At 42.9% G+C, this 19536-nt stretch overlaps 1 protein-coding gene across 2 annotated transcripts in view; it reads left to right on the top strand.

Moving 5' to 3' along the window:
• The first annotated feature begins 232 nt into the window (after positions 1 to 232).
• LOC128543040 (AP-2 complex subunit alpha-2) overlaps positions 233 to 19536 on the top strand; it is a 29837-nt gene continuing 10533 nt past the window's right edge. Inside the window, exons 1-15 of one of the 2 annotated variants that reach the window (XM_053513331.1) lie at positions 233 to 445; positions 6263 to 6331; positions 6451 to 6593; positions 8017 to 8210; positions 8579 to 8708; positions 9135 to 9236; positions 9602 to 9710; positions 13655 to 13805; positions 15133 to 15301; positions 15618 to 15755; positions 16132 to 16314; positions 16414 to 16511; positions 17234 to 17465; positions 17676 to 17849; positions 19076 to 19231. In XM_053513331.1, the coding sequence (XP_053369306.1) occupies positions 379 to 445; positions 6263 to 6331; positions 6451 to 6593; positions 8017 to 8210; positions 8579 to 8708; positions 9135 to 9236; positions 9602 to 9710; positions 13655 to 13805; positions 15133 to 15301; positions 15618 to 15755; positions 16132 to 16314; positions 16414 to 16511; positions 17234 to 17465; positions 17676 to 17849; positions 19076 to 19231 (2115 nt within the window). In that variant the 5' untranslated portion in view covers positions 233 to 378. The remainder of the gene's footprint in view (positions 446 to 6262; positions 6332 to 6450; positions 6594 to 8016; positions 8211 to 8578; positions 8709 to 9134; positions 9237 to 9601; positions 9711 to 13654; positions 13806 to 15132; positions 15302 to 15617; positions 15756 to 16131; positions 16315 to 16413; positions 16512 to 17233; positions 17466 to 17675; positions 17850 to 19075; positions 19232 to 19536) is intronic. The other variant, XM_053513330.1, reaches the window with a different exon arrangement.

The following is a 19536-nucleotide window of genomic DNA, read 5'->3' as shown; positions in this document are numbered from 1 at the left end:
TTCATGTGTTTTGTCTCTACACCAGTTATCACATTGCTCTTGAGTAACTTTATACCACTCTTTTTACAAAATGTTGATGGTCTGTGTCCCTCCATCTTCCTCTTGATGACATTCCAGAAGTTTCCTCCAGTAAATTCCATGAGCTCTTATTTTCCCCCACTGTATGTTTTTTTCTGTATATGTGGTGTAACAGCGACCCCTATGGGCCACCGCCTGCACTGTCCACCAGCTCTCTGTGTGACACCGGAAATGTAGCAGAAGGAGAAGCAGCAGCAGCTCACCCGCCCCAGCTAACATAGCCTAGCCTAGCCAGTCTGTCCTGTGTGTACCAGAAAAATAAACAGGCGCTGAGACACGGATTTACTAAAATAAACTAAAATGCCGGCGGTTTCTAAAGGAGACGGGATGCGCGGCCTGGCGGTCTTCATCTCCGACATCCGGAACTGTAAGTGCTAACATGCTAACGCAGACTAGCGCGAGCGCTCCAACACCTAACTTTATACAGGAATAAACATTATAAACATCTTTTACACACACACTTTCACACACATATCCACTCAGGACACACACCGGAGTGAGGACATGGTCTCTTTAAAACATTTCCCTGACTTTAAGTTTAACCGTTAAACCGTTTCAGATCTAACGGATGATGTCACGCTGTTGGAGTTCAGATTTGTTTGTTTGTTTGTTGGTGTCACTTGTAAACACACTAAACAACAGCATTAGTGTTATTGCTGGTGAAACTCAGGCTTGTGTGTGTGTAGCGGGTCTGATAGGTGTGGCTGTCTCTCTCTCTCTCTCACACACACACTGTCTTCATTTACTTGTTCTGCTGTGTGTGTGTGTGTGTGTGTGAGTGAGGGGAAAAAATTCGACTCATTGTTTTTGTTTAGCATTAATCCTCAACACTTAATTGTTAAAATAAAACACATTATAATTAATAGTTAATTAATTAAATCTAAATGTTGTATGAGTCAGGTGTGTGTTTGTGAAGGTGTGTCAGGTCTCTAACGGTGAGTGATTGATGGATTGGTTAAGCCCCACCCCCTGGATCTACACCAGCCTGTAGAGTAGTGTCTGTAAGATGACAGTCAGGGGGGATGGGGAGGAGAGGGGGCGTGTCCAAGCTCACCAAACCGGAAGTCCGTTTTTTCTGAGCAGGTTTTGTCTCAGGCACAGTGAGCTGATCATCCTGATTTTATCCTGATTTTAAATCACAAATGTGTTTCTGTGTTTAACACTAGGGTTAGGTACCCTTTGGGTTTATTATGATATCGGTGCCAAATTGGTACTTTTAAAACAGTACCGGTGCCTAAATAGTGGCATTTATAGGGGACATACTAATACCATTATGACATCATTTAGAAAAGGGTGAATTTTATGTCTAGACTCAAAAAGCCCCAGATGCTGTAAAAAAAAAGCATTACCCGGTGATGTCACTCAATGAGATGTCACACAGAAAGTAGGGCTGGGCAGTATGGCTGAAAACTGTATCACGATATCAGTGTTTTATATCGGTCGATATCGATAATTATTGATATTTTTATGACCCATTTAAAATAAGGACCAGGAGAAAAATATATTAAATTTAAACATTCTTATTTTAAACCCAACCTTCCTCTGATCATAATCCCCTCAGTTATTAAGACAGAAATGTCAATAACCATGGAAAACCCAAATAATTTAAATGTAAACATAAGTCTAAAGTCACAATGAATACTTAACAATTATCTCTTAACATTTAAGGTGCAAAATAAAAGAAAATGTAAGAAATGCTTAATAAAGTGTAATAAAATAGTGCAAAGTGCATTTTCTGCTTTTGAAGAGGAATCCAGCAGACCAGCACGAGACAACGACATGGCGCAACCAAACGTGATACTGTTACATGATTGACGTTAGTGTATCACTCCCTACGTTGCTAGGTTGCCAGAGAGCAAGTGCCTTTGTTGATGCAACTGTCACAGGCAACCAGAAGCGGAGCAGAAGACTAGCAGTTAGCCCTTGTAGCGTAAACGGTAAATCCAAACGCGGGAACAGGCAGGATAACCACGCGAGTCATTGTAGGAACTCTCTCACGTCGAGAGCAAGAGTTTACACAATTATACCCGCTGTTGCGGGAGAGAGGTTGATTTTACGGCAGCTGTTTGCAGGAGTGTAGTCCAGTGCGGGCAGTGCTTTGTGGGTAATGCAGTCCAATGTGCGTGAACGCGGAAATGTGAGATGAGCTGGAATATAAAGCCTGAACCTGTTTTCTTTTAGTAGTTTTTGGTTTGATTTAAATACGGAATCCACCCGGAAGTTTGTAATATCGCCTGACAACGCAGAAAATAAAAGAATGGACATGCATCGACTCGTTTGTCTTTCTCATCACTGCATGGGCATGAATTAACGGGCTGTTGCGCTGCCGCGAGAAACGACAAAATAAAGCGGGGAAGCTAACACCGCATTCTAGCAACACACGCTCAATCAGGAATTGGACCCAAAATCACATAAGATCCGGCAAAGCGTCAGAAACGGCACGGGCAGACTCAATGACTGAGCGATGTGAAGCGCCATCTTGTCTCTTCTTATAGTTCCTGAATCGCGACCATGGTACTACTTCAGGGTCCTAGTGCCGGTCGCGGAGCGAGTGTGCATGACAGCAACCAAACTAGCTTTGCGACCTCTGTTTACTTACAACAAAGAATAAAAATTATCGAACGTTTTATCGAACACATTTTTTATTGATATCGATCACGTGTCTATCGCGATACATATCGTTATCGTTTTATTGCCCAGCTCTAACAGAAAGAACCACTTTTCGTGGTTTAAGGCGTCGTCATGGCTGACCCATTTGAGATATTAAAAATCCCTCCACAAATTTGCATCCTCAATTCATTGAGGTTACACAGGCCCGGTTTAGTGGCGATCGTATGACTTACCTAGGAGGAGTACATCACAATCTTTTGGGTCAAAATATTCCTAAGAATAACACAAGGATCCTTACACACTATGACGACATAGGGCTGATTTTATCTTCATCTCATGTTTCCTCAGATTCATCAGTTTCATTAAGTTTGACGTGTTTCCTCTTTTTACATGCAGTTGTTAAAAGACATTCGTTGCATGTCATGGTGTCAAACCCTTTTTGGGGTTTATTGTTTGATTAAGTTGAACTGTTGATTTTAAGTCGTTAGTGTTTAAGCTGAGTGTATAGATCAAGAGCAGAGGTAATAAAGCGCTGCTGCATCACCCTCAACTGAGAAAATCAGGGACAGTTAGACTCCGTCCACACAAAGCCGTTCCCTATACGATAATTTTTTTTTGTGAACACGGCGTCGTCTCAAGAAATATCTGCGTACACACGAAACCACTGAAAACGATGTAGTATATATGCCAGACCAGTATGGGGCGCTGTAATTTTGCCATAGAGATACACTATACACGGAGAAGAAGACTTTGAGCATGCGCATAACCTTGCGCGCTGTATACGAACCAAGATGGTGTTGTCCATTATCGCTTGTTGCTCATAACAGTTGCATGGAAGCAATAGATTTTGCTGTAATAAAGCTAGTAGGCTTTGTAGCAACACGAACACTATCATGTAGTCCGCCATTATTGTTGTTGCTGTTACGTGTGACGCAGCCGACACGTGATGTGATGACCTCATCGTTTCACAAAATATATACGGATTGGCCGTACACACGAAGACGCAAGGGTGTCGTTTTCAGATTTATCCACTTTGGGACCCGGTTTAAAAAAATAGCGGTTTCAGTCTCCTAAAACGCCGGATCCGTGTGGACGAAACGCCAATACGATAAAAAATGTATACGTATACAGCGAAACGCGTCTCCGTGTGGACAGGCCCTTAGTCAAGTGGGATATGGTGGGCCCGGGATCATTTCTGTGAACACTTGACCACACAGTCTGGTAGATTTTATTCAGTGAGAATACAATCGTTCCACACTTGGGAACCGTGCCCGATAGTCTCGAGAACAGTACGTACTCGGGCATAGTTCCCAAGTGTGAAACAAATCGGACATGGAAGCCAATCATATCTGAGAATGGTATTTAATCACTGTGTAGGGCCCTCGTACACTGACATTTGCACTATGAGACATCAACACTTAGTGAGGCGTTGACGCCATGGTGCCAATGTCATAATGCTTGGGCCCTAACTAATCAGTTTTTACCCTATCTGTTGTAAATATCATGTTCGTATAGAGCGAGTCTGTTCATTATCTGCGATTAAAATTTTAATCCACAAAACTGTAACGTAGCCACCAGGTTGAAGTGTTTAACACTGACCGACGTTCAGCACATTAGGCGTGTGTGTAAGAAAGACGTTACGACAGCGTCAGTGTAAAACTCCTTCCTGTTTCCCTGGGTGCAGTAACTATTCCAGATTAAGGATACACAACACTCTGCCTTACAGTAAACTCCACTGAATCAGGGAACTAAAATAACGTAGACTAAAGCAAAATAATGTGAAACAGGAAGTGAGGATTGCCAAAGACTGAACAAACAATAGTTGGGACACATTATTAAATCTTGTTTAAGTGTTTGTGTAGAGCTCAAGAGTCCACACATTTCAGTCAGGTTAGAAACAGCTTTATTTCACTTTAACAGTGGTTTATATACACTGAATCACTGACTCTTTCAACAGGCCGAAAGTTTCTAGATAAGTAATGTCTTTTATTTTGGCAGTTTCCAAACAGTTGAAGCTACTATGAGCATCTGTGAGCAAATACGAAGGCTGTACGGAAAGTAATGCATTCATGTATTTACAATATCCTCGAAGCATTGAAACAACTCTTGATTCCTCAGGGACAGAGAAACAGGAAGAAGAGTTACAACTGACCTGTTGCATATGACATCACGGTGTATGTCTTCCTAGGTCCCGCCCAAAATCTACACTCACAAAAACCCAGTCACAGAAGCACTTTCAGCAGGAACACACACCTGATAACGTTATGTTGTCTTAAACAACACGCCGTCTCTGTAGTAATCACTTCTAACTCGTGCTGAATTGACTGTGTTGTTTTATTTACACCTAAGCCTAGCTGCAAAGATAACTCGTGTATAACACAAGGCTAAGTCCCAAATCCCCTCCCCCTTTAACCCCTGATCAAGGGCACCCTTGTGTGTAACAAGGGATTTTGCACCCTATGTAGTGCACTAGCTTTCCATTTAACTCTAATTGGGAACAGGTAGTTATTGGAAATCTTGTCGTGTCTGGAGTTGTGTTATGAAGCTTAAAACACAGAATCGCGTCATGTGGAACAGACAACAGACACACTGGATGAGCGAACACTAAAGTTAATGTCATCTCAGCTAATCATGTTATGATATGATCAATCGCGCAAATTAATATCCTAATGATCTTCCTCATCCATTATCACACACTTGTTTCTCTTTAGAGTAAAATAATCAGTAATGCTAAAAATAAATCAGCAGAACAAAACAGTCGCTTTTACGCAAAACTGTTTTACTGTGAAAAATCTCTTTTTTTTTTTTTGGTCTAAAATACATGTAATCACCACAAAAGCGTTTTTTTTTTTTTCCTTTTTTTTAGACCGACCTCAAGGTGGTCACGTGTCTGAGAAAGGTGAACCAGCCATGTCATTAATAAAAAGCCATGCTTGCTACTTTTAGTACAGCCCTTGTATAAAAATCTGGGCTTCTCACATACACACGGCATAGGTTCAGAAAGAACAAATGAATCTGAGCTTTGAGTGATGAACTTTAAGAACGATAAAGGAACTGATAAAGGAGTTGGAGGCACCCAAGTATGAACGTCCACCATGTTAGAGGGTCAAACATCACCATGGAAGCTTCAACAGGAGTATTGTGGAGAAGTGTTCTCTCTGGCCCGGAGAAATGAGGCTGTAATGATCAGCACTGTGTGTGTGTGTGTGTGTGTGTGTGTGTGTGTGTGTGTGTGTGTGTGTGTGTGTGTGCGTGTAGAGGAAAAATGCTATAAAAGCACTATACGATAAAGTTGAATTCAATTGAATGAGGAGGGATGATTAAATTAGAAACACCTCCAGGCCACAGTGTAAACACACACGTTGTGTACAATCAGCTCAGCCAAGGAGAACATATGGTTGGGGTGGGGTGCACATACTTTTGGATGTCTTGTGTGCTGAAGCTAAAGGGTATTTTGAATAACCTTAAGGAATGTAAGAATATAGTATAACTATAATGTAACCATGTGATGAAGTGTTGGTGTGTATACTGTAGTAATATTATGGGATGTCTTTGTGTTCGTTTGTATTTACAGGTAAAAGTAAGGAGGCGGAGATCAAGAGAATAAACAAAGAGTTGGCCAACATTCGCTCCAAGTTTAAAGGTATGATCAGCTTTGTGTGTGTGTATATATGTGTGTGTGTCTGTGTGTAACACCTGGATAACAAGTGAACTGAACATCATCATGAGATTAGGATGTCTGGTGTGTGTGTGTGTGTTTAGGAGATAAAGCTCTGGATGGCTACAGTAAGAAGAAATACGTGTGTAAGCTGCTGTTTATTTTCCTCCTGGGACACGACATCGACTTTGGACACATGGAGGCGGTGAACCTCCTCAGCTCCAACAAATACACAGAGAAACAGATCGTAAGTTCTACGGGAGGACCGTCTACACACCGACTGCTCTAAAGTGACCAGGGAACTCGACTAATAACTATAACATCTCGATAATATCTCACACACACACAGGAGTTCCTCTGAGCAGGAACACAGAGTTAGGATCTCTCACACAGTTTTGTAGTCAGTCGTTTTACAGAGAACAGGGAACCCAGAGAAAATGCATGCTGGGAGGATCACATTACACAACATGATCTCCAAATATATTAACATGTCTCTTCACTAGAACATTTATAAGCACTCACAAGATTATTAACACCTAGAAAAGATATGATCATATAACACCGTTTTTATATTACTTAACACTTCGTATCTCCTGATCCATTCTTTGTTTTTTGTAAACACACATACACATTTATATTTTTATCAGATAAAAAGAAAAACATACATATATTAAATACGCGTAATTCATTTTCATGCCCTTTTATATTTTAGTGCCTAACTTTTTTTACATAAAATCTTTCAATGATCTTAATTATCATTCAGATGAAACTTGGACATTTTAGATTTCACCTGAAAAAAACTAATTTTAAAAAGTGTATTATTATTGAATGCTAAATTGTTGTGATATTGCAACATGAATTTGACATGGTTACGGACACTACAGATTTTTTTTTGGGGGGGGGTCTTTCATTATTCACAGAATGCTTTCATTTAAGCAACAATTTTTACAGGTCATATGCTTCTAGAAGCTTACACCGGGTTTAGTATTAATACTCATAAAAAATATGAGTAAGTGCCATTTTAAATGATTATTGTTTGAAGTGAGACAGTGACACTGAAAAACAGTCAAATTGTGGGGCTCATATTAAATCATCTCTCTAAAACGGCTGAAGTTAGCAACTTAAACTTTTTAGGGAAGCGAGTTTGATTGCCTTCATGTTGCATAAAATTCAAAAGTAGCTTCTTTGGCCATACACATTTTCTGTATTACAGTGAAACCTCGGATTGCAAGTAACGAGGTTTGCGAGTGTTCCGCAAGATGAGCAAAGTTTTTTTATTATAAATTTTGACTTAAAAACGAACAAGTCTTGGTTTACGAGTTTGTCAGGATTAATGAAATGTGTTGTCACTTCAAGACAATAAAAAAAATTAATTCCTTTCCTCCTCGTCTTTCTGTAGCACAGACCTCTCCCCCTTGAATTAAGTAGATTCAGAGAACTTGTGTGTGTGTGTGTGTGTGTGTGTGTGTGTGTGTGCGCCATACGCATTTCGCTTTCTATAATGAATGTGTCTGAAAAACTGCCCAGGTACCCCTCAGTGCAGGAAAAACACACTCTGACCTGATCCAGGTTTCTTTCTGCCGATTGAGCTCAAAACTTCTTCAAATGAGATTAAAGTCTTGTTGTTGTTTTTTTCTCCCTCTTGTGTTTGTGTGTGTGTGATGTTTCAGGGCTACCTGTTTATCTCTGTGCTGGTAAACAGTAACAGCGATCTGATCCGCCTCATTAACAACGCCATAAAGAACGATCTGAGCAGCAGGAACCCCACCTTCATGAACCTGGCACTGCACTGCATCGCCAACGTGGGCAGCAGAGAGATGGCAGAGGCCTTCGCCTCCGATGTGCCCCGCATACTGGTGGCAGGGTGAGACGCACAGAGAGACACACAGAGAGAGAAAGTTTAATAGTCTACCTTAATGTTCAGTTTATACCTGACAGGATTGTGAAGCCCAGTGACGCCCCACAGGGAAAAGAACAGACCGTAACACCCACAGGTTGATAAAGCATGGGGGTTTCCATAGCGCTGTTTACACTCAGAGAGAGAGAGAGGCTTTAATTAGAGTGTAAATGAGAGGAATTCAAAGTTCTTTTAAAGTTCAAGAATAATGGAAGAATTTCTCTTAGCGCTACATTTCAGAATCGTGTCTTAAAAGATTCTTATTGTAAATACAGACAGAATGATCACCTGTGTTGAGTTTTTTAAATTGATTTTTTATTGTGTTTATTGGACAGAGACACGATGGACAGTGTGAAGCAGAGCGCGGCGCTGTGTTTGTTACGGCTCAACCGGACGTCCCCTGACCTGGTCCCTATGGGCGAGTGGACGTCGCGTGTGGTGCATCTCCTCAACGATCAGCATCTGGTACGGTACACTGCCTAGTGTACACACACACACACACACACACACACACACACACCCTCTGTTATAAGCCCTCTGTTTTTATGAAACAAACAACAGGACAGGTTTATATACTGTATTAATATATGATGAGTTGATGATGATCAGTCTTTTGACACTCGTATATAAAACACTGGTTTCATCCCAGCCTGCCTAATCACAGTCCCGTAATGATCTGGTCTGCCACACTGGTCCTGTCCTGTGTTCCAGTCACAGTCATCATCCCTCAACCCCTGTCAGTGTCAGAGCTCAGTAATAGAGAACCACACACTTCCTGTTCATTTCTCTATTTTGACAGTTTTACTTGATTTTGTCTAACAGGCGTTCTTCTGCTAAGGAATAACAGGATGAGATTAGACTGTAGTAATGACTTTAGTGCCCTTTTCCCAGGGAGTGGTGACGGCAGCGACCAGTCTCATCATCACTCTGGCTCAGAAGAACCCAGACGACTTCAAGACCGCCGTGTCTCTGGCCGTGGCCAGACTCAGCAGGGTAAGCTCACCGAGCCTCAAGTTCACTAAACACTACCACACTATAAAGTATGTACAGAGTCAAGTAGGCACTTTAAATTATTATTTTAATCAGAAGATGATTAGATAATGTCTACAGCGCCAGTCTGAGTACAGAGAAATATCATTAATGATCTGAAGTTCATTATAAACACGTGTGTGCGTGTGTGAGAATGGTAGCTGTTAATTTAACTCATTAGTCTAAGGAATCGTATCTCGGGGTGTTCTGATGTTTGTGCATGAATTTCACAAGCGCTAATCAGAATCATGTTTTACGTGTCAGACTGAACTCTGACCTTCTAAAAGTTAATCAGGTCGTATTTTTCTGCGTGGTCATTTTATTTTCAGATCGTCTCGTCGGCGTCCACAGACCTGCAGGACTACACCTATTATTTTGTAGCAGCTCCCTGGTTGTCCGTAAAACTGCTCCGCCTCCTCCAGTGTTACCCACCCCCAGGTAGGCGCATGTGCATTTGTGTGTGTTTTACAGGTGTCCTGTTATTGATTGTATAGAAAATTTTGGACATGATTTACTAAAAGAGTGACTTAAATTACCTCTCTTGATGTTTCCAAAAGTAAGGGAAGTTCATAAGTCGGATTTGTTCTTAAGTCTGACAAAGTGAGTCTTGCACCCCTTTCCCACAAATATACAATGTAAGGCATACCAATCCACTTGACCAAATCTCTGTCCCCTTTCCCAACACTGCCATCATGTGGTAACCGCATGTAAGCCTTTTTAAACTTGCCTAACAAGTTGGCTGACCTCATAACTGAACCTGGAAGGGAGGGGAAAATGCTCCATGGTTTTTACTGCCCGCTTGAACAGATGCCCATTTTGTCTCAGAGCTGTTTTCCACTGTATTGGACTGTGAACTCTTTGACCTGTAAACTTTGTTGAGGATTTTCTGAAATTAGGATTATTCACCCTCAGGAAGGCCGACGAGAAATGATTTTTTAAAATCATTAAATATAATAACATTTTATGCATTCACTTTACACACTTAAAATATTGTATATAATTGTAAATATTGGCATCTGGTCCACTGTAGTGTCTTTTTTGTACAATACACGTGAGCTACAGCCGTGATTTGCTGCGATTTGTTTAAATCTACGAATGTTTGTAAAACCGCGGGATGTTCATAATCAGAAATTTATAATTCAAATGTCTAAGTCGGAGACTACCTGTAACCTGTTTGTTTTTTTTGTTTGTTTGTTTTTTTGCTGGTTCAAGGCAGGTCAGATTTTAAAGGGGAGAGAGAGAGTTAAAGAAATAGTGATGGTCATAATAGAACAAGTGTTTATTGAAACTGTAACTGAAGCGTGAAGAGGAACTAACTCGTCTTTCAGATGTTCCACATCATCAATCTCAATCATCCTTCTTTTTTTCGTCTATTCTTTTCTCCACATCCTCTAATTACATAAGTGTTCTTTTATCTCTTTTACACCACCAGTACATTCCGATATCGCTGTGTTCATTTGAACCGAGGTGTAATTATTCACTAATGAGGATAACGGTATGTTCCCTGTTGCTAATACATTTAAAAGGCTGGCTCATTGCATCACTTGGACTGGCTTCTGATTGTCCTCCACTCTTGATTGTCCACCACTCCTGCTGTCGGTTCTGTCCACTAAAGTTAGAGGAGGAACACGACCTCGGTGTGTGAGAGACTCGCCAGAGCAAGACGTTCCCCTGATTCATTCTGCTTGGGTCACAGGGCTTTTTATATTTTATGTAATAAACAGTTCACCAGGTTTTAGGATTTTAGTTGTTTAGTAGTTTAAGATCTTGGAAGTGTGGTGCTGTCTCATCATCATCATCATCATCATCATCATACTGAATGTGTGTCCACTGCACAGTATTGTATCTCAGGTTTAACACTGAACATGGTGATGATTTGACAGGCATGTTTCAGAGATAAGCAGCGTGGTGCCAGAGAGAGAGACACACACACACACACACACACACACACACACACACACACATACACACAGGAACAGCTGTGGAGGACTCGCAGGCCAGGAATAGAGCAGAAGAGTCTCACAACAGCGACCAGTAACAATCACAGAGGAGCTTCAGGAAACGCAGCTTTTCATTAATCCACAAGGCTTACCTATTCAAACACACATCATATCTCTCTGTATATATTTTAAGACAGGTCATGGGTAAACATAGCACGCGTCTACATTAAACCCAGTGCATCTGTCTGCTCTACAGAGATAAAGACCTAAACCCCCTCTCAGCCAGGCTGGGACGTGTTTACTTCAGCTCAAGATTCCACACAAGTCTGTTAGCGTCCCGTCACACAGCATGATTACCACAGGAGAGCTTAAAGAGCCTCTTTAGCGTAGCAGCATGACGGCTGTTTCATGTGACTGGTCTGTCTAGTTTTATGGAGTCTGTGGTTCAGCTTGAGCAGCGTGACAGAAAGGGAGCGTCTGTACAAGAGATAACATCAGATCAGCCGAGACACGCTTTGGTTTGGTGTAGACTTGATACTACACCACTGATCCCCACGGCTCAGCACACACAAGAACTAAACTAGTGCTGTCAGTCAGTTAAAGTTTTTCATCTACTTTATCACAATTTAACAATACTCGGATTTAAAAAGCATAAACGACTGATTATACAGTTTCATAAAATCTTAAATATTAACAAATATGGGTAGTATGGGGACATGGCATCCCACTGATGGGCAGGACTCGAACCCAGAGCCTTAGTCGCCTGAGCCAGCACTCCCACATCTTACTTTTTTTTTTTTTTTTTTTTCGATTTTCTCCCCTAATTTAGTGGTATCCAATTCCACTCCGTCACTGGAGGCTCCCACATTAAGCATCTATTAAGTAAAAGATAGTAACACAAGAAAATGTCTGGATTAATCACGTGTTGATGCGTTAAAATTGAGAGCCCTTATTAAGTCTAAATCTAAGTTCATCCCTCTTATTGCAAGACATTTATATTTAGGACAATTCCTGAACATAAAACTTTTTTTTTTTTAATTAACTTTAAAAAAAAAAATTTGTTTGCTTACTTAGACCCGCAAATAGTCTTTCCACCTTGTACTTGCAAGGCATTGCCAGGTCACATCCACTTAGAGAGAAGCCCCGCCCACTCGCCGTCCAGCCCCGCACATTTATTGAATTTGTTTCTCATCATTAGCGCGTTTTTTTCCTACCTTTTTTTTCCCTTACAATAGTGAATAAAAAAAATTGTTGTGTAAACAAAAACTTATGTGTATCTTGTGTTGCACAACAGGTAAGTATTTATTAGATTTGATTTAAAGATTGCACATCTTGAATGTTGTGTTCCTGTAAGACAGGGTGTCAAGTGTCTTGTTTTGTGTTCCAAAGGTCTATAATTAATAAACAGTAAGTAAAAATGATCCAGGATGTCTTTAGTTGCTGATCTGATTTATAATTTAAAGGTGGTGATGTGATCGGTACAGTGGGTTTTGTGCCCCTCTTTGTTTTTGTTTTTTCCCTTTCCCACCAGCTTCTAAATTAAGTTTGTCCAAGCCTGCTGTTATTTTTGCCGCGTACTCACTCTTGAGCTGACCCACCTATAAAGACATATATTTTATTTAGCCCTGTGCGACCCTGACCAGGACACAGCTGTTACTAAAGAACAAATGAATGAATGATTGAGTTTGTCCTTTGGCTCGATGGTTATGGATGTTATTATAAATCTCTATTTGGATTTTTGTAAGGCTGCTTTGGTGTGGTGTTCATTGTTAAAATAAATTTAATTAAAATAAATTAAATTTTGTTTTATAATAAACGCGAATTTCAGCCCTGCAGAGCCATGTACAGTACGCTTTATTCTTATTTCTGTCCTCATCAGTGAAGACAAACGTTGAGGGTAGAGAGGAGTAGAACCTGTAGCCTGTATAAGACTGTAAGGTGAACATGTTCAGCTGTTAAATACTCTACATAACAAAGTGGTGATGTCATAAAGAAATTTCAGAAACAACTAGAGAGGTACATTCTCTGAAAAAATTGAGTGGTGCTTGCCGTGGTCAAACTCAAAGTTCCTATGGAAGATAACATAGCATAGACAATGCAACTGTGAGCACTTCCTGTTTGGTGTCTTATTCAGGAATCACCCTGTTGATTTCTGCATGATTGGTTCCTAAATGTGGTAAATTTTATATTTCTACAAAATTACTGCTTCGCACCAGAATCCATCAAGGGTGTTCTCAATGTTAAGTCTATGGGATCTTCACTTCGCAAGCACCACTGATTAAAATCACCTAGGTAACAGGATTGTGTGTGTGTGTGTGTGTGTGTGTGTGTGTGTGTGTGTGATCTGTACTTGATTTTCCCTAACTGTAGCGTGTCATGTGTCAGCTGTGCCGTTCTCTTTCCCCTTTAAACTCATAGTGAATGTTAAATGTGTGTTTTCAGAGGATGCAGCGATTCGTGGACGTCTGACCGAGTGCCTGGAGACGATCCTGAACAAAGCACAGGAGCCTCCCAAATCCAAGAAAGTGCAGCACTCTAACGCCAAGAACGCCGTGCTGTTTGAGGCCATCAGTCTTATCATCCATCACGACAGGTCTGTGATCTCTCCAGTCCTCGTGTCCACGACCTCGAGTGATACACCAGTTCCACAAACACCTTTTATTATTAACAGAATATGATTTCTTTCTTTATTTATGATCTATGATCTACTTTATATTTACACTTATTACACTTTAGAGTATCAGCTCCAGTAACTTCAGGGTTCTGGGGTCCAATCCCAAATAGTGTTAAATGGAAAGCTAGTGCACTATGTAGGGTGTACAATCCCATCTTCCACAAACCAAGTAGTGCCCTTGATCAGGGGTTAGAGAGGGATTTGGGATTCAGCCTTGTGTTAGACGCTAGTTAGCTTTGTAGCTCACATTAGGTGGAAATAAAACAAAGTTTCAGAATTAGTGCAGAGACGGCGTGTTGTTTAAGACGCCATAACGTTATCAGATGTGTGTTCTTACTGAAAGTGCTTCTGTGACTGGGTGTGAATGTGGGTTTAGTCAGACAGCTGCTCTCTCCTCAGTACTGCGGACCGTACAGACCTACTCTCACCCACGCTGAGACACACAGTTAGTGTCATTAACCACTGGACAACACCTGGGACACGCCCACTCATACATATGGTTACACGGGACAGTGCTGTTACTGTCTAACGGCTCTCGTTTAATCAGATTACTGTCAGAACTTACTGTTGTATCATTGTTCAGAGTCTGATAGTCTTTCTTCTCATACATTGTTTTGACTATTTCTTTTATCTTCTCTTCGTCACTGTCTTGGGCTTCCTCTCTCTCTATCTCTCTCTCTCTCTCTCTCTCTCTCTCCTATGATTTTATCATTCTGCTGGTAAAGATACGATTCTGCAAGGTAAACTATATTACACAACCTCTATGTTTATGAAATATTATGTTTAATATATGTATCAGTAAGATCACAGGTCTGCTGAGATGATAGTTTATGTCTCATGGTATAAAGCATTATAGTTATAAAGCCACCTGCAGTGTCAGATTGCTGTCTCTGATACGCCCACCAGAGTTCCACCTCCTGCTGTGTTTACAGTTAGTAAGTGTGTGTGTGTGTGTGTGTGTGTGTGTCATTAGCTCATAGTGTTTATTTTCCCAGGACCTGTGTGTGAGCTCGTGCTGGTTGTAGCTTGTTCTCGTCTACAGCAGGTCTGACATGTCAAGAGGCCTTTCCTCTCACCACGGGTCTAAAGAGTGGTTTCTTTACACTGCTGTCAGCTCAAACCTCTCTCTCTCTCTCTCTCTCTCTCTCTCTCTCTGTCTCTCTCTCTGTCTCTCTCTCTGTCTCTCTCTCTGTCTCTCTCTCTCTCTGTCTCTCTCTCTCTCTGTCTCTCTCTGTCTGTCTCTCAGTGAGCCGACCCTGCTGGTGCGAGCCTGTAATCAGTTGGGTCAGTTCCTTCAGCACAGAGAGACGAACCTGCGCTATCTGGCCCTGGAGAGCATGTGCACGCTGGCCAGTTCAGAGTTTTCCCACGAGGCCGTTAAAACCCACATCGACACTGTAATCAACGCACTAAAGGTAAACACCAGTGTTTCTCACACCTCAGAGTAACCGCGGTGTTAAGCCCACACCCTCACTGATGGAGTGTCTGGTCAACTCTCACACTGCCACGGGCCCTTAAGTCAAACTATCAACACATACACACACACACACACACAAGGTCGCACCTTGGTTATCTTGGGTGTGTGAAGGCTCGAGTGCTCGTCCAGGTCGATGTGACACGACAGATCTCATCCTTATATCTCATTCATCTAATCTTCTCCACTCCTACTGTGTCTAAATCAATACTTGATGAAGTGAATACACTAAAGTGTAACTCTGTGTGTGTGTACAGACTGAGCGTGATGTGAGTGTGAGGCAGCGTGCAGTAGATCTTCTCTACGCCATGTGTGACCGCAGCAACGCCAAGCAGATAGTAGCAGAGATGCTCAGCTACCTGGAGACGGCTGACTACTCCATCAGAGAAGAGATTGTAAGTGTGTGTTGGTAATCTTCATCTCCATCTCCTCCTCATCATCATCCTTCATGTCCTCATCTTCCATCTCCTCCTCATTAACCTCCTCCTTCTCCTCCACCTCCTCCACCTTTATCTTCTCCATCTCCTCTTTCTCATCCTCCTCCACCTTTATCTTCTCCATCTCCTCTTTCTCATCCTCCTCCACCTTCATTTTCTTTATTCACCTTCCTCCTGCTCTTCCTCACCCCCCCCTCCACCTCAGTTAGTAGAGTGCTCTGTAACACGTCTTCACACAGAGCGAGCGTCCGCAGTGGCGCCCCCCGGTGTACCGGTGCAGTTTAATCCACAGGACGTGTGTTTTAGTGACTTTAATTCCGTCGTCCTGCCCCAGGTGCTAAAGGTGGCCATCCTGGCGGAGAAGTACGCAGTGGACTACACATGGTACGTGGACACCATCCTGAACCTGATCCGCATCGCCGGTGACTATGTGAGCGAGGAGGTGTGGTACCGCGTCATACAGATCGTCATCAACAGAGACGACGTGCAGGGCTACGCCGCGAAAACCGTGTTCGAGGTATCGTCACTGATCACATCTACTCCTCCACACCTGGCTGTCCTTTACATGTTGCCATGGTGATAATGTGTCGCTGTGTTATCTGTCTGTCCTCCACAGGCGCTACAGGCTCCAGCCTGCCACGAAAACCTGGTCAAAGTGGGCGGATACATTCTGGGCGAATTTGGAAACCTTATTGCCGGAGACCCGCGCTCCAGGTGACTGTGATATTACTGATGTAATGTTGATCAGGTCTGTCCTGATCAGAACGGGAGACACACACAACCGGGTGAGGGACAGAGCAGGACATACAGCACAGGGACAAGCTCTGGTGGGGTCTAGTGAACAAGGGAGGGACAGATGGAGGGCGGAAAGGAAGGGTTAACTTAAACAGGGAAGGGGAGAACAAAAGAGGGAGACTAGAGAAGGGAGGAAGGAAATGAGTTCAGAAGGGAGAGAAGGAAGGAAATGTAGGAATGAAACAAAGGAGGGAAGAAACAATAGGAAACAAGAAGGTGGAGAAAGGAAAGAGTAAAGAAGGAGGTGAAGTGACGACGATGGAGAAAGAGAGGAAAAAGAAGACAAACCAGGAAGGAAACACTGTCACTTGATCTAAAGTGTGTGTGTGTGTGTGTGTGTGTGCGCTGATGATACAGTGATGTGTGAGAGTTGCTCTTTGGCTCTGTGTAAGTTATTATGGGATGTCCTGGAGATCATGGTGTTCGACTATGACCTGTAAAAGTCTAGATGAGTTGTGATCTTTGTCAGATTAATCAAACTCTTACTGTTGAACTTTTATATACGTGTGTGTGTGTGTGTGTGTGTGTGTGTGTGTGTGTGTGTATTAGACTGAAGTCATGTTTAAACACACTGCTGAGTGCTGTGATGAACAGAGACAGATTTAATCCCTCTCCTCTCTTCCCTTCTGTCCCTCCTTCAGTCCTCTCATTCAGTTTAACCTCCTCCACTCCAAGTTCCACCTGTGCTCCGTCCCCACCCGGGCCCTGCTCCTGTCGGCCTACGTCAAGTTCATCAACCTGTTCCCCGAGGTGAAGGGCACCATACAGGAGGTCCTGCGCTCGGACAGTCAGCTGAGGAACGCCGACGTGGAGCTGCAGCAGCGCGCCGTCGAGTACCTGCGCCTCAGCTGCATCGCCAGCACCGACATCCTGGTACGCCCTCGTCCAGAGGAACACGGGTTCTCCTAACACTCAGGGCGGGTTCGGGACCGCCCCACGCCCACATATCTCATGTAGAGTTGTGTATTTAACCAGATATTCATGCTGCAGTGTAAATAAACTCCTGCACACTTTAAGGATCTTAAGCGCTCTCTGCTTCATGCTTCACATCACGGTTCTCTGTGTGTACGGTTCTTCTGAAAGGCCACGGTGTTGGAGGAGATGCCGCCTTTCCCCGAGAGAGAATCCTCCATCCTGGCTAAGCTGAAGAAGAAGAAGGGCTCGGGAACCAGCGCGGAGGTGGATGATAGCCGAAAGGAGCGCAGCGCAAACGTGAACGGGAGCAGTAATCACACCGCGCCCAGCACAAACGCAAAGGTGGGGACTTTAACCCCAGTGTGGTTCATTTATATCACACACACACACACACACACACACACCACAAGCGCATCAATATTAAAGCCCTTATGTGTGAATGTGTCAATAATATATTATGAACAAATATATTCATCAGTTGATGTGTGTATGGTGTAGACGTATAAATCTGTGAGAAACGGGAGAGAAAAGAAAAACATGGGAACGGATGAGTGGGGAATAAGGGAGAGGGGGAAGAGAGGAGCAGGAGAAAAATAGAGGGCACGTGAAAGAGAGAGAGAGAGAGAGAGAGTACTGGAGCTCCTGAGTCACTGCTCAAACAGAGCTATACCCCCCCTCCCCCTCTCTCTCTTTTACACGTGCCCTCTCTCCTCTCCCTCCTTCCCTTCCCCACTCATCCCTTCCTCCTACCCATGTTTTTCTCTTCTCTCTCTTCTCTCCATCCCCTCCCCACACTCCCCCCCCCCTCAAGATTCAAGATATAAAGGTGTTTTATTGACGTGACAAATGTTTACATCTGTACTGCCAAAGCTTAGAGAAAAGGCACGAGAAAATAACAGGAATAGAGTCTGTTTCCACTCTCTCTCTCTCTGTCTCTCTCTCTGTCTCTCTCTCTCTCTCTCTGTCTCTCTCTGTCTCTCTCTCTGTCTCTCTCTCTGTCTCTCTCTCTCTCTCTGTCTCTCTCTCTCTGTCTCTCTCTCTGTCTCTCTCTCTCTCTGTGTCTCTCTCTCTCTCTCTCTCTGTCTCTCTCTCTGTCTCTCTCTCTCTCTGTCTCTCTCTCTGTCTCTCTCTGTCTCTCTCTCTCTCTCTCTCTGTCTCTCTCTCTGTCTCTCTCTGTCTCTCTCTCTGTCTCTCTCTCTCTCTCTTTCTCTCTCTCTCTCTCTCTCTCTGTCTCTCTCTCTCTGTCTCTCTGTCTCTCTCTCTCTCTCTCTCTCTCTGTCTCACAGTGTCCCTGTGTTGATTAATCTCACTAACACTCAAGTTATTTATGTGAGTGGTCTTTGGCTCAGGATCATTATTAACAGTTTTTTTTCTATATAAGGAACAATGATTTACACTTTTATACACACACACACACACACACACACACACACACACACACACTTGTGTTTCCTTCTCTCAGCTCTACAGTGATGTACGGACTACCTGTCAGTGTTTCCGCTCTCTCTCTATCTCAGCTCCACATTTCATCATCACTCTCCTTCTCCTCTTCCTCTCCTCCTCCTCAGCCCTCTCCTTCAACTTATGAAGCTTTGGCTCAAGCCACACCCCTGATCAACAGGCCACGCCCAGTTCCCATCTTCTCCACTCTGAACATGCCTCTCTCACCCTTATCACTCCAGGCTTGTGCACTTCACACTGCTCCTGCTGCTCCTCTCTACCAGGTCCCTGCATGTGTGTGTGTGGAGGGGGGGGGGTTGGTTGGTTAATCAGGATCTTAACATTGACTTAATTTTGAGATTTCATGTTTAGGTCTCATCCTTCAGAACTCCTCATTTTGTTTTGAAAGATAGTTAAAGGTTTAAACTTCTTCAGACTGATGATGAGGTGATTGACAGCCTGGTCCGTCTTCCAGAATGTTCCAGGAGAATTCTGTGTGTTAATAACAGTGTGTTTATGTGTAACTGATGCATGTGCACTGACCCCAGTGTGTGTGTGTGTGTGTGTGTGTGTGTGTGTGTGTGTGTGT

The sequence above is a fragment of the Clarias gariepinus genome, chromosome 15 (assembly GCF_024256425.1).
Source record: "Clarias gariepinus isolate MV-2021 ecotype Netherlands chromosome 15, CGAR_prim_01v2, whole genome shotgun sequence".
NCBI lineage: Eukaryota > Metazoa > Chordata > Actinopteri > Siluriformes > Clariidae > Clarias > Clarias gariepinus.
This window is presented reverse-complemented; position numbering and strand designations above follow the sequence as displayed.